This window comes from Orycteropus afer, unplaced genomic scaffold, assembly GCF_000298275.1.
Source record: "Orycteropus afer afer isolate SDZICR_OR568_19922 unplaced genomic scaffold, OryAfe1.0 scaffold00018, whole genome shotgun sequence".
Lineage (NCBI taxonomy): Eukaryota > Metazoa > Chordata > Mammalia > Tubulidentata > Orycteropodidae > Orycteropus > Orycteropus afer.
This window is the reverse complement of record NW_006921605.1, coordinates 7,370,685-7,394,404: the sequence shown is the minus strand read 5'-3', so window position 1 is coordinate 7,394,404 and position 23,720 is coordinate 7,370,685. Positions and strand designations below refer to the sequence as shown.

The 23,720-nt window shown below is 54.6% G+C and overlaps 3 protein-coding genes across 3 annotated transcripts in view; 2 read left to right on the top strand and 1 right to left on the bottom strand.

Annotated features, from left to right (window-relative positions):
• SLC16A5 (solute carrier family 16 member 5) overlaps positions 1-5,506 on the top strand; it is a 13,171-nt gene extending 7,665 nt beyond the window's left edge. The window contains exons 3-4 of the mRNA XM_007959665.2: positions 2,901-3,710; positions 5,259-5,506. Coding sequence (XP_007957856.1) covers positions 2,901-3,710; positions 5,259-5,506 — 1,058 coding nt within the window. The remainder of the gene's footprint in view (positions 1-2,900; positions 3,711-5,258) is intronic.
• A 5,248-nt stretch (positions 5,507-10,754) lies between these two features.
• On the top strand, positions 10,755-17,549 carry ARMC7 (armadillo repeat containing 7). Its single transcript, XM_007959664.1, has 3 exons — positions 10,755-10,845; positions 10,929-11,072; positions 17,212-17,549. Exons 1-3 carry the CDS (start codon positions 10,755-10,757, stop codon positions 17,547-17,549), a joined length of 573 nt encoding a protein of 190 aa, XP_007957855.1.
• Positions 17,550-19,169: 1,620 nt separating this feature from the next.
• NT5C (5', 3'-nucleotidase, cytosolic) lies at positions 19,170-21,793 on the bottom strand. Its single transcript, XM_007959869.2, has 5 exons — positions 21,608-21,793; positions 21,197-21,297; positions 21,052-21,112; positions 20,842-20,956; positions 19,170-19,399 (listed from the first exon to the last, which is right to left on the bottom strand). Exons 1-5 carry the CDS (start codon positions 21,791-21,793, stop codon positions 19,170-19,172), a joined length of 693 nt encoding a protein of 230 aa, XP_007958060.1.
• Positions 21,794-23,720: the final 1,927 nt, after the last annotated feature.

Sequence of the window (23,720 nt, the reverse complement as noted above, 5' to 3'; positions counted from 1 at the left end):
GGCTACCACTGTCAACCACTCAGAGGGGATCTGTGTAGGAGCTCCTGGATAGAGTGGGAGAACAATGTGGAACAAAACTCATTTACCTGAGGTAGATATATTCCTTGGAAAGAACAATCATGGGAGAAAGAAGGACTGTCTATGCACAGGGAGACAGGTCAGGGGTCAGGAGTACATGAAGGGATGGACACAGGGAAGAGGTAACTATCTGGAGGAAGTGGGAGGGGAGCTGTTGCATTGGGGTAAATTGTAGAAAATGTCACGAGACAAAGGGTATGTAACTGCTGTATAGGAAGTGAATTTGCTCTGTCAACTTTCACCCAAATCACAATTAAAAAAAAAAAAAAAGAAGAAGAATGCAAGAAAGAGAGCATGCCAGGAGGAGGGGGTGAATCAGGTTAGGTGAGAGCCCAGGTGGCCTGGGCGACGCAGCAGCAGATGATCTGGTGGCGCAAAGATGAGGATGAGGTCAGCTTGTGATAGGTCCAGCGAGGACAGGCGGAAGGGGGCTGAGGAGAGCAGAAGCAGTACTTTCAAGGCACTTTGCTTGAAGGGGAGCAGAGAAAAAAACGGGCCATACCCACAAGAGCTTGTGAGGTCAAGAGGGCCTTTGGTTTTGTTTTTATGGGAGAAACAACATTGAGGACAATGAGCTAGTAAAGAGGGGAAAGGAGACTGAGGATTGCTTGCAGCTCCAAGCCGGCGAGACCAGGGCCTACCTGGAGGGCCAGCCTTACTGGGAGCCGTGGTCCATCCCTCACAGGCAGAAGGCAGGCAGTCGGCTGAGGGAAGGAGGTGGAGTGTACAGAGGAAGATGTGGGCGTGGGTGAGGAAACAGACCAGGGAGCCCGAGGGGTCATGGCCAGCCCAGGGCCCACTGGAGACTGGTGGTCTTTGTTTTGGTTACTTCGTGCTGCTCTAACAGAAAATACCACAAATGGGTGACTTGAGTTTATTCTCTTACAGTTTTGGAGGCTAGAAGTCCAAGTTCAATGTGCCAAGCTCCAGGAGCTGGGTGAAGGCCCCTGCAAAAAGGGCAAGGAGGCCACATGTTCTGACTTCCTCTGATCCCACAAGAGGAAGGCAGAATCACCATCAGTAGCCCAAGGCCTATTACTGCGAGGCCAGACATGCTGCCTCCCTCTAGCCCTTTCTCCAACCGTTCCTCCCAGAGCACCCACCACCTCTCTTCTGGGTTCGATAATTCGCTCAGTGGCCACACAGAACTCACAGATTATGAGGTTCATTAGGGAAGCACCAGGTTACAATTCAAGTTCAGGAAAAACGCTCAGTCTCCCTCCCAGCTCACCGTCTCTCACAATCTCTCCCCCAGCAATGCACGTCTCTTGCATCTCTTTCCCAGCAGCACGTGTCTCTTTCAGCAGCACGTCTTCCTCAAGCAGCAGTCAGAGAGAGTTCTGCCTCTAGGAGGCCTCCTTTTGAGCCCAGCAGTGGCCAAACTAGCCAATCATAGCATCAGAACTCTAAGCACCTGAGAGAGTGGGCACCTCCCAGAACATTGTTTTGTGCCACTCCCAACAGAAATACTCCAGGTGGACAACTTTAGCAATCAGGAGCTCCTCAGTTGCTTATAGGAAATCCCACCTTGGAGTTTACAAAGACTTATGGATAGAAAAGCCACACTAAGTAATTTACTACACCGCAGCCCCTTAACCTTGGGCTTCAGCTCTGCCCCTTGCTCTTGGCCCACTGGAGCTGGAGGTGTCTCTTCACTCAGGCAGCTGCTGGCTGCTGAGGCTGACAAACCCAAGGTCGACAAATAAAATGCCACAATCCCAATATTACCGAACCACACGGCAGGACACTGGTTCAAATCCACTAAGAGTCCCAAGATTGGCAGACAACATGGCAGGTTGCTATATAGTGATTTGGCTACATGCAGGGTTCAAGTGTGCCAACAGCTACAGTTCATTCCTAAAGCTTTCTCTTATATACTGGGAGCAGACCACATCCCTAGCGTAGCTACTCAGCTGCTCACAGTAGATTCTACCATGGCATTGATTGCCAGTCTCATCATGGAATCACTACATCCAGCTGCTTAGCCACTCAAAACCAGGCCCAGCCAAGTTGACACATGACCTTACCTACCACAGTCAGGGGGTGGTTGCAGCTTTCTAGCATGTTCCACTATGCAGGACAGGCACGGAATCGGGGGGGGGGGGGGGAGCTAGTCCCAGCAGGGTCTGGGAGCCAGGGGAGGCCTCTGGGGAGATAGCCCCTAAACTGAGAAGGGCAGAGGGATGGCAACAACAGATGTCCTGAGGTGGGAGTCCGAGAAGGCAGGCTGATGGGGCTCGACTGTGGTGAGTGGTGGCAGGGAGGCCTGAGATATGGGGTCTGAGGCATCAAGAGAAGCCAGATGGGCAAGGTGTTCCAGCACCAGCAGCAAACATTTCGAATTTTTTCTAAATGAGATGAGATGCCTTTGGAAGGTTTAAGTAAGGAGGAATTAACCCAGTTTAGTTCAACTGGTGCTGGGCTGGGGGTGTATAGCTGAGGGGTGGGATGTGCATAAGCGAGGTTGTGAGGGAGGTCAATTCCATCTTAACTACATGAAGACTTAGCGCCAGCACATAGCATGGTGGTTAAGGGTGTAGAACCTGAAGCCGCACTGCCGGGGTTCAAATCCTGAGCCTATCACCTTGGGCAAGTCACTTTACTGCTCTGTGCTTCAGTTTCCCCATTCTGTAAAATGGGGCCAATAAGAGCAAGCCTGTTGTGAGGCTTAATTGTGTCAGCATGTATCGACTATCTGGGGACTTGTCAGTCGGGCTGGGCTACAGTCACAGGAGCAAGAGAGGGAGATGACCCCTGACCCCGCTCCGGGCACAACTGGAAGGCCCCCAAGCGCCCCTGAGCTGGTCTTCCTCTCTCTGCAGGCCTGGGCATGTGCTTCTGCTTCCAGTCCAGCGTCACAGTCTTGGGCTTCTACTTCACCCGCTGGCGGGCGCTGGCTAACGCCCTGTCCTCGGCGGGCGTCTCCCTGGGCATCACCCTCTGGCCACTGCTCTCCCGCTACCTCCTGGAGGAACTGGGCTGGAGGGGCACCTTCTTTGTCTTTGGTGGGGTCCTTCTCCACTGCTGCGTCTGCGGGGCCATCCTGAGGCCGGTGGCCACCACTGTGGCCCCTAAGACTAGAGAAGGCCCCCCTCCACCAGCCAAGACACCTGCCCCCAGCGGCCTGACAGCATGTGGCCAGACCATCCAGCGCCACCTGGCCTTTGACATCCTGCTGCACAACCCGGGCTACCGCGTGTTCACGCTGGGGGTCATGTGGATGATCTTGGGCTTCCCGATTATCCACGTCTTCCTGGTGCCATATGCCGTGCGGTACGGGGTTGACAAGCACCGGGCCGCCCTGCTCATCTCCATCATTGGCTTCAGCAACATCTTTCTGCGACCCGTGGCCGGGCTGGTGGCGGGCCAGCGCTACTTTGCCAGCCACCGCAAGTACCTGTTCGTCCTGGCTGTCCTCCTCAACGGGCTCACCAACCTGGTGTGCACAGCCTCAGCTGAGTTCCGAGTGCTGGTGGTCTACTGCCTGGTGTACAGCGTGTCCATGAGTGGCATAGGTGCCCTTATGTTCCAGGTGCTTATGGACATCGTCCCCATGGACCGCTTCTCCAGCGCCCTGGGCCTCTTCACGGTCCTGGAGGGCATCTCCATCCTCATCTCCCCGCCAATGGCTGGTGAGACCCCAGGAGGGCAGGAGGGTGGCCAGGTGTGCCCAGGTACAGCCTGGAAGGGCAGGGGATGGAGAGGCCCCAGTCTGCCCAGATTTGGGCTCAGCCCAGCAATTTCAGGGATTGGGGCTTGGAATCTGCTTGTCCCAAGCACCCAAGGGAACAATGCTACAGGCTGTTCCCCAGCTGGCATTGGGGCTCCTGGATCAAACCTACCTGAGTCCTTCCCCTCCTCTGTATCTGTTTTTTTATCAGTCAAGGGGGGATAACACACTCTCCCCCGCAGACTCTTTGTGAGGATTAGGAGTTACAGACATAAAGAGTTTAGCAGGGAGCATGACACAAAATAAGCACCCACCAGGTGTGTGTTTGCTGTTGTTGACCTCCTGGTCCTCTGGCTTCCTGCCTGCAAGTCATCTTCCCTCTCTGAGCTACAGTGACATTGGCAAAATGCAAAAAATAATGCCCACCACTAGCCTTTTATTTACCCGTGCCAGTGCCTGGGGTGTGCATGGCTGAGCACAGACCTGGTCAGGTTCACCTTCAGGAATGAAAGGAAAGAGAGCTGTCTGAGCTGAGAGGCAAACAGAACATGAAGGAGACCTACAGGAAAAGGCCTGCGGGGGCCTTACAGAGTAAATAAGGAGAGGTTCTCGGTTGGTAGGTTGCTGTCAACAGACACAACTAACCCAAACCCACTGCCATGGAATCGATTCCAACTCACAGCGCCCCTAGTAGACAGAGTAGAACTGCCCCATCGGGTTTCCAAGGCATCTTTACGGAAGCAGATTGCCTCATCTTTCCCCCACAGAGCAGCTGGTGGGTTTGAACTGCCAACCTTTTGGTTAGCAGCCAGATGCTTCAGCCACTGTGCCACCAGAGCTCCTTAACAGACAACACAAGTGGTGGTCATTACACTAAGACCCTGAGGTAGACTCCTGCAGTGTGGAATTTTCCCCTCATTGCAGCCTTGGAGGCCTTAGCTTCCAAGAGAGTTCTCCAGGCCAGTCTAGAGAGCTTCCCAGGAGGAAGTGGCCCCTGGGAGGTGGCTGAGTAAACAGTCTGGACTCCACTTGCCTGGCTCCTTGGCTGCCTGCCACCAAGGGTAAAGGAGTCATGCTTTCATGTTGCCTTCCAGCCAAAATCTTTTTAAGAACTCTCCCTGCGCAGGCTGGTTTAATTTCCTCTTGTCCTTTCATTCAACTAATACTTATCAAGCCACCTACTTGGTACCAGCACTAAACAAACAAACAAACAAAACTGATTGCAGTGGAGTGGGATCCACTTATAAAGACCCCTCCTTGGGTTTCTCAGGCGGTATCACTACCACTACTGAAGTAGATTGCCCAATCTTCCTTCCGAGGAGTGGCTGGTGGGTTTGAACTGCCAGCCTTCTGGTTAGCAGTCAATGCCTTAGGCACTACAGCACCAGAACTCCTGGTACCAGCACTGGGGATACAAAAATAAAATCCCGCTCTCACGGAGGGTGTACTTTAGCCGGGGGGCTGGGTAGCCCTGGGCAGTGGCCTGACTTGACTGTGCTCTGCTCCCCAGGGTTCCTTCTGGATGCCACCAACAACTTCAGCTTCATTTTCTACATGTCAAGTTTCTTCCTCATTTCAGCCGCCCTCTTCATGGGTGGCAGCTTCTGGGCCCTACAGAAGAAGGAGGGGCAAGGCAGGCCAGCTGAGGCGGAAGGAGCCGTCCCAGAGGCTGCTGCAGATCGGGACCTTACCCTGGAGGGCACAGACGGGTCTAAGAAGCAGCTGTGCCCTGAGATCATGTATGTGACCAGCGTCTGAACCCTGGAATCATATGTGTGACTGGCATCTGAGTGCCCGGGTCACGAGTGTGACCAGCACTTGAGCCCTGGGATCATGAGCGCCCACTGTCTCAGCCCAGGAATGGTGCCTCCTGTTGCTTCGCCAGGGGCTGCGTGAAGGGCTGCCCAGGAAGCCAGGACCAAAGGCTGTCGAGGCTCTGCGAGCAGGACTGTGCCAGGACCTGGGATCATGGAGGCTGGCCTCCGAAGACTCAGAGCTCCTTCCGTCCAGCCGAATCCAGGAGCAGATCCTACTGGCTTCTTCTTTGGGGACCACCACCTTGGGGCCCAGGAAAGGGGGTCTGAGCCCAGTGTGGGTCTGTCATGGCTGACTCGGCTCAGCCGGCTGCTGTCGCGGTTTAACACACTAGACCTTCAAGTCCAGCTGGATGCCTCCAATGTAATCCTTCTTTGTCCTCCGGACTCCAGACCGTTCCAAAGCACTCATGCTTCCTCAAGGGCCATCCTGTTCTCTCTCTTCCCAAGTTGCCAGCCCTTGTCCTTGGAGCAGCTAAGGCCCAAACCCAGGCTGCTCAGCTCCACCCTGGCTGGGCCCCGGGAGGAAGGAGTTGTAGCCTGCAGTGGGGGAAGGCCAGGCCGAGAAGTTGTCCTGCATGTGGGATTTGGACAGATTAAGTGCTGGGGGGAATGCCCTTCCTGGCAACTGGGCAGTGAACTGAAGGGGAGTCCCTGGCTGGGGTCCTAGAATCAGTGACCAGAGGGTTCACCCTGCACACTAGGCAGGGTCTATTCTAAGGTCTCCCTCCTGCCCCTACCCTACAGGCCGGGTCAGAAGAGTTAAGGCTGGGGAGGGGGACAGGCAGGTATTTGTTGATGAGAGAAATGCCAGGCTGGGCCTGAGGGCCTCTGTGAAAGCAGGGCTGCTTCTGTGACTGAGGGAGTCTCTGGCTGATGCAAATGGATAACAAGCTCGAATGCTAGCCAAAAGGTTGGAGGTGCAAGCTCACCCAGACGTGCCTCAGAAGAAAGATCTGGCAACCTACTGCCCAAAACTCAGTATAAAAAGGAATGGTTGCAACTGTTTAAAAAAAAAAATGGCTTAGTTGTGGTGACATCTGACTTCTTCTAACTTCACAAGGGGAAAAGAGAATCAAGATCAATAGCCCAGGGCTGATTCCTATGAGGCAGGGGTCAGACATGTCTCCTCACTCCAACCTTTTCACCAATTCTGCTATCACCTGTCCCTCCCACAGTATCCTCTACTTCTCTGCTGGGTTTGATAATTCGTTGTGACAGCCACACAAAACTCACAGACCACACTCACAGTTATGGGCTTTATTAGGGAAGTAAAAGGCTACAATTCAGGATCGGAAAGGACTTGGGACACAGTTCTTTGATCAAGAAAGCCTCTTTCATCTGTACTTTCTCTCTGGCCCTCGGCCCTCTGGCCCAGCCTGTCTTGCTCAGGCAAGTGTTACAGAGCTCTTGCGGTTCACTGATACGTGCCCTGAGGCTGCCCTCTCTGCAGTAAACCTTCACCTAAAGGCACCGAGCTCTCTTGCTTCACGGTCAGCTCACCTACTCAGTGGGCTGAGAAGCCATGGCACCATCTTGTACCAATCTCCTAGTTCTACTGCCACCATTTCTCTGCCACTGCTTCTCACTGTCTTATACCACCTCCAGTGTTACAGGTTACAGCTCTCCTGGGCTCCTGGGTCAAGGAGGTTCTCAGCACAGGGACCTCAGATCCAAAGGACACATGCCATTCCCATCTCTTCTTGATGGTACCGAGTTCCCACCTCTGGGATGGCTCATTTAAGCCTAGCAGGATGGCAAAATCGACCAATCCCCTCATTATGATTCCATTATACACTATTTGCATGGTTCCACCCCCCACAAAGGCATCCATGCACCTCACTTTCATTATTAGCAAGCTGCCCAATTCTCTTAGTGGACCCAAGCACCTCATCTGCATAGTCCCATCTGATCATTTTGTGGGAGTTACAAGACCATGGCAAGAAAGGGCTTATGAAAGTGATGCATCGCACAGCCATCAGCCATTGAGAGCCCTGTAGAGGCATTCCACTCTGACATAGGGGGGGTCACCAAGAGTCAAAATCAACTCCTCAGAAGTAACTGGTTTTCCATATCAGAATCCTTTCCACTCCCCTCCCTTGTCCTCCCTGCTGTCAGAGAGGATACTCTACGGTTAGTTGCTCACTGGGCCAGCTGCCAGCCAGTCACCCTGCTCCCTCTGGGCCTCTGCCGTGGCCTGGAGTTCAGAGCTCCTCACACACACTTTGCTGGTGATCTTCCAAGAGTTCACCATCCTGGTGACTGCCCGTCATCAACTCAGGCTTATCCCAGCAGGGGACCACCTGAGGGGAAGGTAAAAACAGAGTCCTTTGAATACACACAAGCACGCTTCCTGCGGCAGGTTATAAAGGCAGTGAGCTAAGGAAGCTGGAAAACAAACCTGGAGAAAGGCTCCCCTCCCCCTTCCCTTCTCCCATCTTGGCAGGGGCTGCCCAGGCGCAGGGCCTTGCGTTGTTGATTCAGGCTCGACCAAGTGAATCTGATCGGGCCAGGGAGAATCAATTTTATTTTCTTGACCTGACTCCAGCCTTCCTCAGCCGCAGGTCCAGCTGATGTGAGTAAGTATCCTTTGGGAAGTCCTCTCTCCTCCAAGACCCTGCCAGGAGTGCCCCCTTATGGCCAAATAATGTAACACAGAAACAAGGCCAGGGCACTGAGAACCAAAAAACTCACTGCCGCGGAGTAGATTCCGCCTCATAGCAACCCCCATTGGGTTTCTGAAGCTGTAAATCTTTATGGAAGTAGATCGCCCCATCTTCCTTCCATGAAGCAGCTGAGGGGTTTAAACCGCTGACCTGGTTAGCAGCCCAATGTCTTATCCTCTATGCCATGACAGCTTCTTGGAGCACTGAGAGGTGTTCTGAATTTAGTTTGCTAATACTCCAATTGGGAGCTCTGGTAGCATAGTACCTAAGGCACTTGACTGCTAACCAGAAGGCTGGCGGTTCAAACCCACCAGCCACTCCTCGGAAGGAAGGTTGGGCAATCTACTTCCATAATGAATGATACTGCCTCGGCAACCCAAGGAGGGGTTGATATGAGTCGGGGCTGACTCAACGGCACATAACAAAAATACTCCAATTTGGTGTGTGTCTTGGGGCAAATTGTTTTCCCATCTCTGGGCCTTAAAAACGAAGAAAGATTGTCTTGGATGAGCTAAGGTCTCTTCCTGTGAAACGTCTGACTATGTGGGAATGGGGCTGTGGTGGTTCAGTGGCAGCTCTCACCTTCCATGAAGGAGACGCAGCTTCAGTTCCAGGCCAGTGCACCTCACGCACACCCACCGCCTGTCTGTCAGCGGAGGCTTCCTTGTTGCTACATTGCTCAACAGGTTTCCGTGTAGCTTCCAGACTAAGAAGGCCTAGGAAGAAAGGCCTGGCAAGCTATTTCTGAAAATCGGCCCGTGCATCACGGTGATCCGATCTGCAGCTGATCACGGGGATTGTGCAGGACTAGGCCGCGCTTAGTTCCGTTATGCATGGGTCCTCATGAGTCAGGGCCCACCTGACAGCAGCTAACAATTAGGTAGGTGTCCCAGCTCCCCCCACTCCATGCTCACCCACCATCCCTACCTTGTACTTCCAGGGGGGAAATGCTTGGGGTCTGTCTCTTTCTCCATCTTGAGCACAAAAGGAGGGAGTTGGGGGCAGGCGGGTGCCCACCAGGCTTTGATGTGGTGTTCTTGTTATGTGCCATCCAGTCAAACCTGACTCACAGCAACCCCTCCTTGGGTTTCTGAGACAGGATCGCTATGGAAGTCGACTGCCCATTCTTGATGTGTTCTACATCCTCAAATAGCCCCATTTCCTAAAAACAGGTTTCATTTAAGGAAGAAAATAACTATAGTGACTCTTTAGCATTGGGAATTTTGACCTTGGCCTTGTCTGACCCCAGGCAAGGGTGACAGTGATCTCTGGGTAGAATTCCTTCAACAAATACTTGAGCATCGACTGTACAGCAGCAACTGGGCAAAAGCGGCAGAGTTCTTCTACTAGGAGGCCCCATGAGGCCTCAGGAGGGGATCAGACCAAACACAAAGGAGGGAGGAGGGAAACAGAGGGTCCATCAAGGTTCCAGAATCCACACTCGGCTGATTTCCTGGGAGTCCCCTAGAGAGAGTGGGGGGCAGTTCCTGAGCAGAGCTGAGCTCCCCTATTCTGCGCCAATCCCAGCCCTGAGCTCTGGCCCCCAGGCCTTTGCTGCTGCCCTGCCTAAGCAGAGGAAGCCCCAGGGTCCCCGGCTGGCTTTCGGCTGAGGTGCTCGTCCCCTGGCCCCATCAGCAGCTAGAGCACTTGTAAAGGCTCGCGTCTGAACCCCCGCCCAAGGGGGCTGCTGCGAGTGTGGCCCTCATTCCAAGGCCAGAAGGCTCACAGCCTCAGCCCCCTCCAGGCGATTTTCAAGCCCGACGGCAATGTGGCAGGGTCATCTCCTCTCTAGTGCTCCATCTCGGCACCCGCCAGATCTCTTGGCTACACCATCTTCCAGAGAAGTCGAAAAGAAATCCGACCAAAGGGCTTCAGCGCCCGGGTTCCACAACCCAGAAAGCTGTTGGAGCGGTTCACCTGAGTTAACCGATTCTACTTTTAGGGCACCCGGTGCTGCCCGGGAGTTGCTCGCCTGCCTGGCTGACAAAGCTCTTTAGGTAGACCACCCCCAACCGACCAACATTTCTGGTGGGATCTGGTGCACCCAGCTTGGGCTGGGAAGGAGGGGTGGGACTCGCTCAGCTTTTGAAAAGCTGACCCGACTGTAAGGTCAAAGGACCAATGTTGGGAGCGCAGAGCCGAGGCCTGCGCTCCTGTGAGACATGCCCTGCCACGGAAGTGTAGAGGTGGGTGTGGACCTGGTTCTGGTTCTACACGGCATGCGGGTAGTGCCAGCAGTATGGCGGGAAGCGCACGGCGCAGGAAGCTCGGGGGAGGTTCCGCCCCTAGCCCCGCCCCTTCCGGTATTCGGAAGCCGGGCTCGCGCGGCTTCCGCCCGGACCTAAAATAGTGTCCTTCGCACTTGCATTTCCGATTCGCTGCCGATTGCGTTTGTGACTTCGATTTCCAAACCCGGCCGTTATAGGATCCTGAGACCCCACACCCAATCCTAGCTGCAAAGCACTGTAGAACGTGAACCCAGCAAGAAGTCCATTTCCAGCCCCCGGGGCTTCCGCGACCTGGACCATGGCCCAGAAGCCAAAAGTGGACCCCCACGTCGGACGGTTGGCATACTTGCAGGCGCTGGTCACGGAATTCCAGGAGACCAAGAACCAAGGTGAGAACGGCGAGATGGAGGCCCAGGGGGTCGGGGGCCGGCCACGGCCGGGTCCTGGCTCCAGTGCCGCTCTCCCCTCGCAGACGCCAAGGAGCAAGTCTTGGCCAACCTTGCCAACTTCGCCTACGACCCCAGCAACTACCAGTATCTGCGGCAGCTGCAGGTCCTGGACTTATTTCTCGATTCGCTGTCGGAGGAGAACGAAACCCTGGTGGAGTTTGCCGTTGGTAAGGACGAGGACCATGCTCCTTGCACTGCCTAGGGGGCTGCGGGGAGTATGTAGTTGCAAGTGAGTTGTTGAGAAAGGAACCCTTAGGCGACTCCTCAGCTGTCAAGCGTGATGCCTTGAACAGACAGACCCTCTTTTAAATAACACTGAAAGGTCCATTCTACAAAATGGCCCACCTTTCCAGTTAGTCTGGTTGGCCTCTTCCTTGTGTCATTTAGCTTGTTTCTCTGTCCCCTTCATTTCTTGTAACCTAGAAATTTTACTGAGTCTTTTTATTATTTTTATTGAGAATACACACAGCAATATACGCACTAATTCAACTGTTTCTCCATGTACAATTCAATGAGTATCTGGTAGCATAGTGCCTAAGGCACTTGACTGCTAACCAGAAGCTGGCAGTTCAAATCCACCAGCCACTCCTCCGGAGAAAAGTTGGGCAATCTACTTCCGTAGTGATAGGTCTGGGTAACCCAAGGAAGGGTCGCTATGATTTGTGGCCAACTCAACGGCACGTTACAACAACACAATTCTTGGAGTCGTGTAACCATACTCACCCTTCTTTTCCGGATCATGCCTCCCCTATTAACAAAAATTTACTGCCCCCTAAGTTTCCTTTCTAATCCTTCAGGTGGCTATTGTCCATTTGATCCCATATAGATTGTTGTTGTTGTTGTTGTTGTTATGTGCCGTCGAGTCATCCCGACTCATAGCGACCCCTCCTTGGGTTTCCGAGGCAGTATCACTACGGAAGTAGGATTGCCCAACCTTCCTTCCGAGGAGTGGCTGGTGGGTTTGAACCGCCAGCCTTCTGGTTAGCAGTCAAGTGCTTTAGCCACTATGCTACCAGAGCTCCTCATATAGATAGATCTTAAAAAGAATAATGCTTAAGGCAGATCTTTACAAAGCTTTTTGGTTTACGTTTTAAAGGTGATGTCAGGGGGTAGTTTCAGGGATTCCTCTGCCCTGTAGGCTCCAGAAAGTGTGGAATCTGTGAGAACTTGAAAATCTGTTCTACATGTTCCCCCTTTTGATCAGGATTGTTCTGTGGAATCTTTGCTCAAAATGTTCAGTAATGGTATCCAGGCAACATCCAGTTCTTGATCTCATGGCAAAGGAAGCAGTTGTTCATGGAGATAGTTGGCCACACGTTCATTTCTTGCTCCTGTTCTTGACTCTCCTTCCTCTGTTGCTCCAGGTGAATAGAGACCAACTGTTGGGCCTTGAATGGCCACTCGCAAGCTTTTAAGACCCCAGGCACTGTGCAACAAACTACTTCCCATTAAGTTTAGTTTTAAAATAAAATTTGTCACCACAATGAGGTGTACTTCACGTCTATTGTTAGATGCCATCAAGTTGATTTAGCCTCACAGTGACCCTGTGTGACAGTAGAACTGCCCCATAAAGTTCCTAGGCTGTACTCTTTAGAGGGGCAGGTCGCCACATCTTCGTCTTGTGGAGCTGCTGAGTGGGTTTGAACCACCAGCCTTTTAGTTAGCAGCTGAGTGCTTAACTGCTTATCTGGTCTCTAAGATTGCCTCTGAAGTAAGTCTTACACACACACACACCCCTGCAGTGGTGACAGTGGCCCCTGCAGACACACGTGGCTGACCTCCACCTGGGAGTGCTAGAGGATGGATCCCAAATCAGGCTTTTGACTGGAGAAAACTTGCCTAACGTCAAAGAGAAGTCACCCTAAGAAACGTGTTTACTAGTCATTCTGCTCTGTCTGGTTTGTCCGGGTTCAGGGAGCTGCTCTCCCATTGAGGGTTACCCTGTGAGCCTGACTCACTGAGTCTCCTCCCTGGGAACTGTGAGGGGCCTGGCCTGGGCTCTTGGTCTCCTGGGCTGCTTCCCCGAGTAGGTGAACAAGCCCTGGGTCTGGAGTCCATAACTGACTTCTCCACTTCTTAGCTTGGTTCTCGTGTCCTTTCCCTCCTCCAAGCCTCACGTGTGCCTTGCCTGCCTCACAGAACAGTTGTGGGGATCAGAAGTGTGTACATGTGTGTCTGTTTGTGTCTCTGTGAAGATACTTTGTCTAGAAACGTTAGTGTACTTATCCCCAGGTGTCCTTCTGGTTAGCAGCAGAATAAATCCTCCTCGCCCCTGCAAACTAGTGAAAATGAATGTAGGCACACATGTCATGACCACACACCCTATGACCCAGCAGTGATGTGTGTGGAGTTGGGGTACCTGTGCATCCAGTCACATGTTCAGAAATGTCACTGACAGCATTGTACCTGCCCCAAGCTGGTGACTATTGCTACTGACACTGGTCAGTATTAAGAACCAGGAGCCTTGGTGGCGCCTCTGGTTAAAACAGTTCGCTGCTAGCCAGAAGGTCTGTGGTTCAAACCCATCAGCAGCTCTGCAGGAGAAAGCTGTGCGTCCATAAAGATTACAGCCTAGGAAACCCAGTGGAGCGCTCCACTCTGTCCTGTAGGGCCGCCGAGTTGGAATCAACTCAAGGCAATGGGAGTTCGTTTGTGTTTTCAACCTCTCTGCCCATTTGACTGATGAGACACCAAAGCTTCGAGAAGCTGACCTGCTTGCTGTCAGTCACAAGGCCCTCAGTGGCAGAACTGGGGTTCTAAGTGGATCTGCCTGCCCCGGGGCCCTTGCTCCGTCCCTCGGTCCCTCCTGCCCTCACTGCCCAGCCAGGCACCAGGCTCACAGCCTCTGAAACCAAGATTTCCCAGCAGTCCAACTGTAGCACTGTCTGTACACTCTTTTGCCTCTCAAACTTGAAATGTTACAAGGAACCTTTTTCAAGAAGCTAGAATTAAACACATAGTCTCAAATGAAGATTTTGACCCAGGGCCTGGGGCAGGGTGGGCTTCAGATGCACTGATGCCTTGGGCCGCCTTAGGGAGGGCTCACCCAGCCACTGGGTGCTGGCCAAGCGTTTGTCACCAGGGCCTTAGTTAACCCTTGGGTAGTCCTTAGACTCTGCCCTCGTCGGCCAGGCTGTCCTCCAGCACAGATGCCCCACAGGCCCTGTGACCCAGGGTCACCTGCCTGGCCTCTCTGAACCTCAGCTGTCTCATCCCAGGCCCCGTTTGGGGTCTGCTCCTTTGCCTCTCCTGGGGCTTTCCCAGCATTGTTTCTGTCGTCTTTGGGTTCAGAGCCCCGAAGGCCTTGTGCTCCCTTTTGTTTCTGAACCGTTTGCTGTGGCTGGGCACTTCAGGATGCTTCCGGTTTTGTGTAGATCGTTTTCCGCGTCCCTTCTCATTTCTTCAGGCAGGTCCCCCGAGGGGGACTCGGGGAAAGCTGGAAGCAGCTGTGGCCTCTCGCGGGTTCTGTCGCCATCGTAGCTGCTGTAGCCCTGGCTTCTTGCCTTGCCCCTGAAGCCCTCTGCTGTTCTCGTCCCAGCCTCTTGTTCCCCTTTTCATCTCTGAGAGGCTTAAGGAGGGCTTAGAGAAGGCGCCAGCTGGTGAGCTCTGGCAGGGCCCCTGCTCATCCTGGAGGTGGGAGGAGTGAGGAGGTGTGAGCAGGGGCCTGTCCTGAGGCCTCCTGCCCCAGCAGATACCATCTGTTGGTCCAGACACACGTGGCAGTGTGGTGACCCACTGCCAGGTGAGTGACCCGTGGCTTCACCTTACCACACTTCAGCCCACCACACTTTGCAGCAGGAGGCGGCTGTGTGCCTCCTCCAACCTCAGAAGGTCCCACCTGCTGGCTCTCGCTCCCGGCTGAGCCCAACATCCATCCTTGGGAGCATTGCTTGTCCTCGAGGCGCGACAGGGACTCAGTTTCCCCTGGGAATGGCAAAGGGCTCCCTTCTGGGACTTTGGGCAACTTACTCAACCTCTCACAGCCTCAGCTTTTCCACTGAGATGTTCGTGACAGTAACGCTTGCTCAGTAGGGTTCACCATGTGTTCAGTGCGTTTCCGCTGTTCCGGGCTCTGGGATCCGGAGGTCAGCAGCCTCGTGGAGAGCGTCACCTCGTGAAGCAGTCCACAGGATGAGCCTAGGTGTGCGGAGGGCGAGAAGGCCTGAGTGTGGGTGGGGTGGGATGTTTCCACTGGGTCCTGAGGAGGAAGGAGCAGCCGTAGAAAGACAGGGAAACCCCAGGAGAGGAAACGACCAGTGCAGAGGCCTCACACAAGCAAGGGCTCGGTGCTCTGGAGGCCCTGGAAGGAGGCCAGCGTGGCCGGTGTACTCAGGGAGCCAGAGGGTGGTCTGAGGTGATGGGGACAGACCCTGGAGCCTGGCGGCCTTTCAGGAAGGGGGCTGTGTGCTCCGGGTGAGTGAGTGAGAGGCACTGAAAAACTGGTGAGGCACAGTAGCTGGCCCCAGACCCCCGGGCTTGCACCAGAGGGGCCCCTCGGTGCGCTCTCCCTCCAGCTGCTGCTCCAGCCCCTGCCTCCTTCAGAGGCACCTGTCCCAGCTGGGCGGCCTCGGGGCCATCCTGTCAGCCCGTAGCCCCTGAAGATCTCTCAGCCTCTGCCCTCAGGAAACTTAGGCTTTCAGCTAATGTGTGGAGCGCCTCTGGGCAGGCATCGTGGACATGGCAGGAATAAGAGCCGAGGCAGTGCTCCTTGGGTAGAGGAGACAGTCAGTGAGGACTCTCAGGGAAGCCCTCACTGGCCAGGTGGGGCAGGAAGTGAGCGATGGAGGGGCAGCGGAGAGGAAGGTGGTGCGGGGCTGGCGGAGCCGGGAGGAAGTGGAGGTTGTGGAGGTTTTGTTTCAAATGCAGGGTCTCCCTGTAGCAGACCTCAGATTGACCCAGGTGTTGCCAAAAAGGGTTGAGGGGCCAAGCTGGGCTGGCCCTGCCCCTGGTGGAGGATGGGTGAGTCCCATCTTGCTGGGGCATCGGGTGGGGCTGTGATCCTATTCCTGATTGGACTTGTTGGGCATGTTATGCAAATGAGCTGAGAAGCCAGGTGGCTTTCATGCCCAGGGAAGCTAAGAGTGGAGGTCCCTTGGTGGCAGAAGCTGAGTCAGGCTCACGGGAAGTCACCTTCGGGCATTAGAGTAGCAGTGCTGGGCAGTGACCCCAACGCAAGGTAGCATCTGCTCCCTGGGGCCTCTGAGAGGTCACCAAGTTGAGGGGGCAGTGCTCAGAGACCAGATGTGAGAGAAAGGGGGGCCGGGCCACACGACCTGAGCACACAGGGTCTGTCCCTGGCCTTTTCTGTTTGTCCCCCAGAATCCTCCTGACAGCCTTCTACAGGGTAAAATGGTAGAACTTCTTAATAAATGATACTGCGTTTATAAAACGGTGCTGTGCCCAGCTGTTACAGGAGGCATGGATGCAGAGTGCTGGCATAGAAAGATGTTCACGATACATTGTGTTTGGTGTGTGTGTGTGTGAGAGAGAGAGAGAGAGAGATTTGGCTGAAAGCTTGCAGAGCAAATTGGTTTCCATTCACCGGTTCATGGGTGCTTTGTGGCGCTCACTGCAACGCCCCGATGGCTTCCCACTTCCTCCCCTTATCCTCCTTTCCTGCTCCTTCCTGCTTTTGAGCTTTACCCCTGCCCACACACTGCCCTTTGATCTCCAGTGGTGGTGGTGGTGAGGAACGTGTGCCTCCTTGGAGTTACTGTTCACCTTGTAGGTCTGTCATCGGGCTGCAGGTTGACCCACGGGGCGAGTTCAGTTCCAGGCTTGAAGGGTGTCTAAGGACTGTGTACATTGTGGGTGGGTTTGTTTTGAAGTTTTGTTGAGGTGTAATTGGCATGATAAACTAGCCATATTAAAGGGTGTGATTGGCTGTGCTATAACATATGTACACACCCATGAAACTAGCCATATTAAAGGGTGCGATTGGCTGTGCTATAACATACGTACACACCCGTGAAGCCATCCTCACCATTATTTTTAAACTCTTCTCATATGAAAACATTGTAGATCTTGTTTTTCTCCCTTTGGGGAAAAACAAAACAAAACGGAAAGCGTATCAGCCGTTGATTCAATGAGCTGAACCAAGAGGGAAAAGGGATTTTTTTGCCCTTCTGGACGGCCACAGCCTTGTGACAGCAGCAGCCGGCAGACCTCTCTGGAATCCTGAAAGGGAAGGCTGAGGACCCCAGTGGACTTCGGCCTGGGCCCTTCCAGGGTCAGTGGGCAGGGAGGAGAAGGGGGAGGCAGGAGGCGGCCGGGATGGGCCCTGCAGACTCACTCTGTCTTCCCCAGGTGGTCTCTGCAACCTGTGCACCGACAGGGCCAACCAGGAGCACATCCTGCAGGCGGGGGGCCCCGCGCTCCTCATCAGCTGCCTGTCCAGTCCCAGAGAGGAGACAGTGCTGTCCGCGGTCACCACGCTCCTGTACCTGAGCCCGTCCAGCGCCCACCCCGAGCTGACCGCCCCCCCCGTGGTACAGTGCATGCTGCGCTTCTCCCTGTCGGCCAACACGCGGCTCCGCAACCTGGCCCAGATCTTCCTGGAAGACGTCTGCTCCCCTAGCCAGGTGGCCGAAGCCCGCCACTGGGGGACACACTCCGCCCTGGGCATTCCACTGCCCAAGGACTGAGGCCCTCGACAGCCCCCTCCTGGGAGGCCTCTGCTGGAGCTGAGAGCAGAGCCCTGGTGGGGGCTCAGGGAGGGGGCAGCACAGCCGCCCCAGGCACGTGCTCCCGGAGCTGCCTTCTGGGCACTTGAAAGGCGAGCTTTGTTCAGCAGGACGGGGGTTTCCAGTGACGACAAGGCATTAAAGACACATGGGGAAGCGAATCAAGGGAGGTGCTGTCTCAGGGGCTGGCATTCGTCTGGAACTGAAGGCCAAGGGCCTGCCTCCCAGGCTCAGCCCACTGCAAGCTCCCTCCTCGCAGAGCTGCGTGGAAGAACTGGTAGTCCCTGGACCTGGAGGCTTCACAGAGGGGACGCAGCAGCTGGACCAGAAGGTCAAGAGTTGTCTGCTCACAAACGAATGGGTCATCACCCCGGAGAGCGTCTGGAGTAACTGAGGGATAGCAATGAGAAGTCTCGGGGCTAAGAGTGTCTTGGGGCCCTAGAAAGGTGTCAGCCGAGTGACAGTGTGGCCAGAGCACAAAGGTGACAACGTATCAGAGTAAAGCCATGAACCATGAAGCTGGGTCTTCGCCCCTCACCACCTCCAGGGTCCCCTCTGCCACCAGGGTGAGTGCAAGTCCCTGCCCGTCAACAAGGAGGGTGGGACCCAGAAGCAATGGGGGATCCTGACGACTGCCCTCTTCAGGTTGGTCTTGGAGATGGCCAAGACCCATGTATCTTGGAAAAGGGATGAGGGGTGGTATCTGTTGTGGACTGTGTCCCCCAAAATGTGTTGTAAAACCAGACTCCTGCCATCGAGTCAATTCCAACTCACAGCAAGCCCCTTTAGGTTTCCGAGGCAGAAAACCTTTATGACAGTAGGTTTTTACCTTTGTTGTTAAAGAGGCAGCATTAGTGCAGGGTGTGTCTTAAATCGAGCTCTTCTGAGATAGGAAAGAGCAGGGCAGAGATAGGGGAGAGAGGTGCCATGCCACTTGTGATCTCCAAGGACCAGTAGCTGGATGGAGACAGACCTCCCCCAGAGCCAGCCAAGAGGACAGGCCTTCCCCGAGAAGGCTCCTTCTGGCCTCCTAAACTGAGAGAACAAACTTGTCTGTTAAAGCCACTCATGGTATTTGTTAGAGCAGCACTAAGAACTAAGATGGCATCCTAGTGGTTGGAGAGGCCAGCAGATGTGGGCCCAGTGGACTCGGGAGAGCAAGGGGGGAAGAGAAGGCCTCACGAGCCCTGGTCCAGCGCACCTCCCCCCATACTTTCACTTTCCCAAATAACCAAAAAAAAGAAAAACCCACAGCTGTTGAGTCGATTTTGACTCATAGCGACCCCCACTGGGTATCTGAGGCAGTAAATCTTTACAGAGGTAGATTGCCAAGTGGCTGATGGGTTGGAACCACCAACCCTCTGATTAGCAGTCAGATGCCTAGCCACTATGCTACCAGAGCTCATCATTCCCAAATAAAGGGTCCTAAGAAACCAGAGCTGAAGTTTTTTTATTAAAAGTTCCTGACCGTCTTCCTAGGGTCCTTCCGTGTCAGCCATGCTCTCGTGCCCCATCTTGGGAGGTGCCGGGTGGCTGGTCGGTGAGAGCAGTGGTCTCTGTGTCACCCTTTCCCACCATGCCCTATGGTGTCAACACCACGGGGACTCCCCCCTGGCCAGCCTTCCCGTCCCCGGGCCACGGTCCACGGGCGCAGTCCCTCAGCACGTTCCTGGAGCCCCGCTTGCTGTCTATGATCGCCCGCCAGTTGTCACTCCAGGAGAGCAGCCTTCTCCTCGTGGGGGGCAGGGCCAGGTGCTGGTTGTGGTAGCAGGTGAACAAGATGTGCTCCCAGCTTGGGGTCTCCTCTTGGCCTGGGGCAGGACACAGGAGAAAGGCAGCAAGCCTGTCATCTGGTCCTTTTTATTCCCTCTCTCCCTCCCTCCCCCCTGTGGTCTTTATGTTTTCCTGTCAACTTGGCTGGGCCTGGTTGAGTGGCTGGGCAGCTGCCTCTGGGATATGGTCTGCTTTCTGTATATAAGGAGAAGCCTTGGGGATAGTCTGTAATTTAAGGCACGCTCGGACCCTGCGTGGAGCCACGTGGTTGTTCAGCAGCCTCTCCTGCTCTGCCAACTTTGGGACTTATAATGGATTTGAATTAATGGCCTGCCGTGTGGTTTGGTAACCTTGGGACTGTGCCATTTTATTTGTTGACCTTGGGTTTGTCAGCCTCAGCAGCCAGTAGCTGCCTGAGTGAAGAGATGCCTCCAGCTCCAGTGGGCCGGGAGCTGGAGGCAGAGCTGAAGCCCAAGGTTGAGGGGCTTTCACCCGGCCCCTAGAGCCTGGCACTTTGAACTTGGACTCCTAGCCTCCTGAAGTGTAATAGAATAAACTCCTGTTTGTTCAAGCATCCCAGTTGTGGTAGATTCTTGTCAGAGTGGCACTAAAGGACCAGAAGAGGCCCCCAATCCAGAAGCCTGGATGGAAGTTGTATTAAGGGAAGAACGCAAATCCACAAGGTTTAATTAAGACACTTTCATTAAGCCTTGGACAAGGCAAAGACAGTTATGAGGGCATCCACCAGCATGAAAAAGCTGAAGGGAGTCCAGAGAGTCATGGCCATGGGGCTAATTAGATATGATTTTAAATCATCACAAAATCATGATTGGTGGTAGATTTGTCACTGTTACAAGGGGGATTACGAAGCAATGTAAGGACCATGCCTGGGATATGAAGATAGAAAGGATTACAGGATCAGTTCTGGGCCTTGACTACCAGGCTAGGTGGTATAGTCCGATAGGCTGTGACTCATGACCATGTAGCCTGAAAAAAAAAAAACCCTCAAAACTCACTGCCATTGAGTCAGTTCCAACTCACAGCAACCCCCTATGAGTTTCCGAGACAGTAAACCTTTACGAAGTAGACTGCCCAGTCTTCCTTACACAGAGTGCCTGGTGGGTTTGAACCGCCAACCTTCTGGTTAGCGGTCAGATGCCTTAAGCACTACGCCACCAGGGCTCTTTCTCAGCCAGAAGGTGGCTATTAAACAATCAAGACTCCAACCTTAAATGAGGAAAGGACACTGTTAGGCAAGTTCCCCAGTTGTTTGTGGGGCTGTAATTTACTCTGAACCACACTCTCGCTGAAGGCAAACTGCCCCTCCCTGGGTTTGTCCTGGACCTTGTCTGTGCACAGCCACAGTGGTGGTTTATGGTCACAAAGAACCCAAGTGGCATCAGAACGGAGTGAGGGCTCCCACTGTGGCCCACAGCCCTCCACAACCCCAAGTACTTTAGAATTTAAGCTCTCAACACACCTCGAATAGTGTCCTTGTCATCAATGAGCAGGTCGCCCAGGACCACCGTCTTGTCCCTTGTCAGGATGATGCGCTCCACAAACTGGGGCCCCAGGTGCTTCTCCACCCAGCGGTACTGCAGGAAGAACAGACCGTCAGTGGGACCTGGTGGGCCCTGGGCTCGGGGCCAGGGAGCGAGAAGAAAGGGATCACCGGCAGGGGGAGCCACACCTTCTCGCCCACACAGTGCTCATACTTCATCAGGGGGCTGGTGCAGATGAAGACCTCGGTGCTGCAGGAAAGGGGCGCCGTTAGACGGAAGGGGTCCCGACACCCGGTGTCTTACACACTCCCCCCGCCTCCCACCCTCTCTTACTCCGTCATATCGTTCATCGCCTGCATGGCTTCCAGGGCCCCAGGAATGGGCTCCAATTCCAGAAAAAAGCCTGGAGCTTCATACACGCTGGCCACTTTATCCTGGAAGACACAACTCGGGTCCGTCGACAGCAGATCTAACCCAAGACGTTCGCAAGAAAGGGGGGAGATGGGTGAGCTGTGAAGTGAGGATTCTGTTCTTTTCAGACAGAAACGGTGTCTCCACGAACCGCATACAGTCGGTCTGTCCAAGCGCAGGGGCGAAGGCAGGGGCTCCCGGCCTCCGAAGCCGCGGGGCATCTCTCCGGAGGCTCGGGGTGGGGGTGGGGGCGAGGTCCGGGTCCCCCTCCCGGGGGCAACAAGAGATCGTGGGTCCCGGCTCCCGCCCGCGCCGCGCCCCACTCATTCCTACCGCCAGGTCGGGCCGCAGGCCGCGGTACTGCTCGCGGGCCAGGAAGCCGCGGCGTTCTTCCAGCGGCACGTGCGGGTCCGCGGGGAAGCGGCGGCGGAAGCCCCGCAGGAGGCCGCCCTCGAAGTCGGCCAGCACGCCGTCCATGTCCACCAGCACCCGCACCGCCCGAGCGCGCTGCGCCGCCATGGCCGCCCGAGGGGCTGCAGCGGAGCCCGGCCGCGGACAGAGGGCCCGGGGCGCGGGCTCCGGAAGCGCGGGCGCGTGGTGCCTGGACGAGCGCAAGGCGCGGAGAGGCCGCTTCCGGAGTCGCGGCGCAGGGGCCGGCCGGTCATTTGCATGGGGGCCGGGCTCATTTGCATAGGCGCGCGGGCATCCCGCCGCCGGGTCTGGTCCAGAGGGGACGCGCGGGCTTTAGATCCTCAGCTGCTCCTTCTGGTCACATCGGCCACCATCTACCTCAGCGCAGACGCGCTGCTCCCCGAAATGGTAGGCGGACCTGTCAACGCCCGACAAAGGGATGATTCAAAGCACCGGGAAGCTTTAAAAAACCAAAAACAAACCCAACTAACCCAACTCTTTACCGTCGAGGAGTTTCGGATTCATGCTGACCCCATGTGTTACAAAGTAGAACTGCTCTTTGGGGTTTTCTTGGCTGTGATCTTAACGGAAGGTGTCCTGGTAGTGCAGTGTTCGGTTGCTAACCAAAAGGTGGAACCCACTAGCTGCTGCTCCAAGGGAGAAAGATGAACCAGTCTTCCCCCTTAAAGATTGACAGCCTTGGAAACCCTCTGGGGCAGTTCCACTCTGTCCTCTAGGGGCGCTGTGGGTCAGAATGGACTCCATGGCAGTGGGTGTGGTTTGGGCTTTGCTTCTATGAAGATTGACAGCCTTGGAAACACTCGGGCGCAGTTCCACTCTGTCCTCTAGGGGCGCTGTGGGTCAGAATGGACTCCATGGCAGTGGGTGTGGTTTGGGCTTTGCTTCTATGAAGATTGACAGCCTTGGAAACACTCGGGCAATTCCACTCTGTCCTGTAGGGGCGCTATGAGTCGGAACGGACTCAACGGCAGTGGGCTTGCCCCTTAGCAGAAGCAGATTCCCAGGCCTTTTGCAACACCTGGGTGGGTTCCAACCAACCTCGAGATTAGTAGCAGAGCACAAACTCTTTTCTCCACCTCGGGACCTTAACAAGCCAAGGCTTCTTAAATCCGTGGGGCCTCACGTCCGTCCTAGACCCCATGGCCTCAGAGTTGGGGTGGGGGGCTGGTTCTCCCTTCCCTGCTTGTCAGGGCAAGTTGCCAGGGCTGGCTGACGCTGCTTGAAACCAGCACCAGAACCAAACCGCGAGTTGTGGGGGTCCTTCTAAGTCTGAAGTGAAGGAATGTTCAAGACATGGGCCAATTAAATCAGGTTCCTAAGTGACCAACCCAGAGTTGGCCCGCAACGTGGGGGCATCGGTTTTAAACACCCGCTTCTACCTGGAAAACAGGATTTCCCTCAAGCTCAGGTGAGGAGGACCGCCCTCCCTTCTGGGTGACTGAAACCTCTCAGGGAGAATCAGCTGTTATATCCCCCAGGAAAAGGGGGATTTCGTTGACTCCACTCTAGATTTCACGACATTTCCTGATACACTTGACTACATTTCCCTACAAATTATAAACTCAGATCTTGCTGTCCTTCCCCCACCTGACCTCCCCAGTCCTTCCCAAGGATGGAACAGAAATGTCACAGGGTAGCCTGGTATCTCATTGTCAAACCAAAAACTCAAACTCACTGCCACACAGTCAATTCCAACTCATAGCAAACCTCTCACTGGGTCTTCGAGGTTGTAAATCTTTATGGAAGTAGGTTGCCTCATCTTCCTTCCACAGAGTAGCTGGTGGGCTTGAACCATCAACCTTCTGGTTAGCAATCAAATGCCTTATCCACTCTGCCACCTGTTGTTGTTGTTGTTAGGTACCGTTGAGTCGGCCCGACACATAGCGACCCTTCCTTGGGTTTGAGGCAGTATCACTACGAAAGTAGATTGCCCAACCTTCCTTCCAAGGAGTGGCTGGTGCGTTTGAACTGCCAGGCTTCTGGTTAGCAGTCAAGTGCCTTAGGCACTATGCTA

Bases quoted from the DNA above. Each gene is read 5' to 3' on its own strand.
- ARMC7 (XM_007959664.1), top strand. From the start codon at position 10,755: ATGGCCCAGAAGCCAAAAGTGGACCCCCACGTCGGACGGTTGGCATAC. The intron at 10,846-10,928 runs GTGAGAACGGCG...CTCCCCTCGCAG, and splicing joins CCAGGAGACCAAGAACCAAG to ACGCCAAGGAGCAAGTCTTG. The intron at 11,073-17,211 runs GTAAGGACGAGG...TGTCTTCCCCAG, and splicing joins CCTGGTGGAGTTTGCCGTTG to GTGGTCTCTGCAACCTGTGC.
- NT5C (XM_007959869.2), bottom strand. From the start codon at position 21,793: ATGGCGGCGCAGCGCGCTCGGGCGGTGCGGGTGCTGGTGGACATGGAC. The intron at 20,957-21,051 runs GTGTGGCTCCCC...TTCTTCCTGCAG, and splicing joins AGCACTGTGTGGGCGAGAAG to TACCGCTGGGTGGAGAAGCA. The intron at 19,400-20,841 runs GTGTGTTGAGAG...GTCCTGCCCCAG, and splicing joins TGACAAGGACACTATTCGAG to GCCAAGAGGAGACCCCAAGC.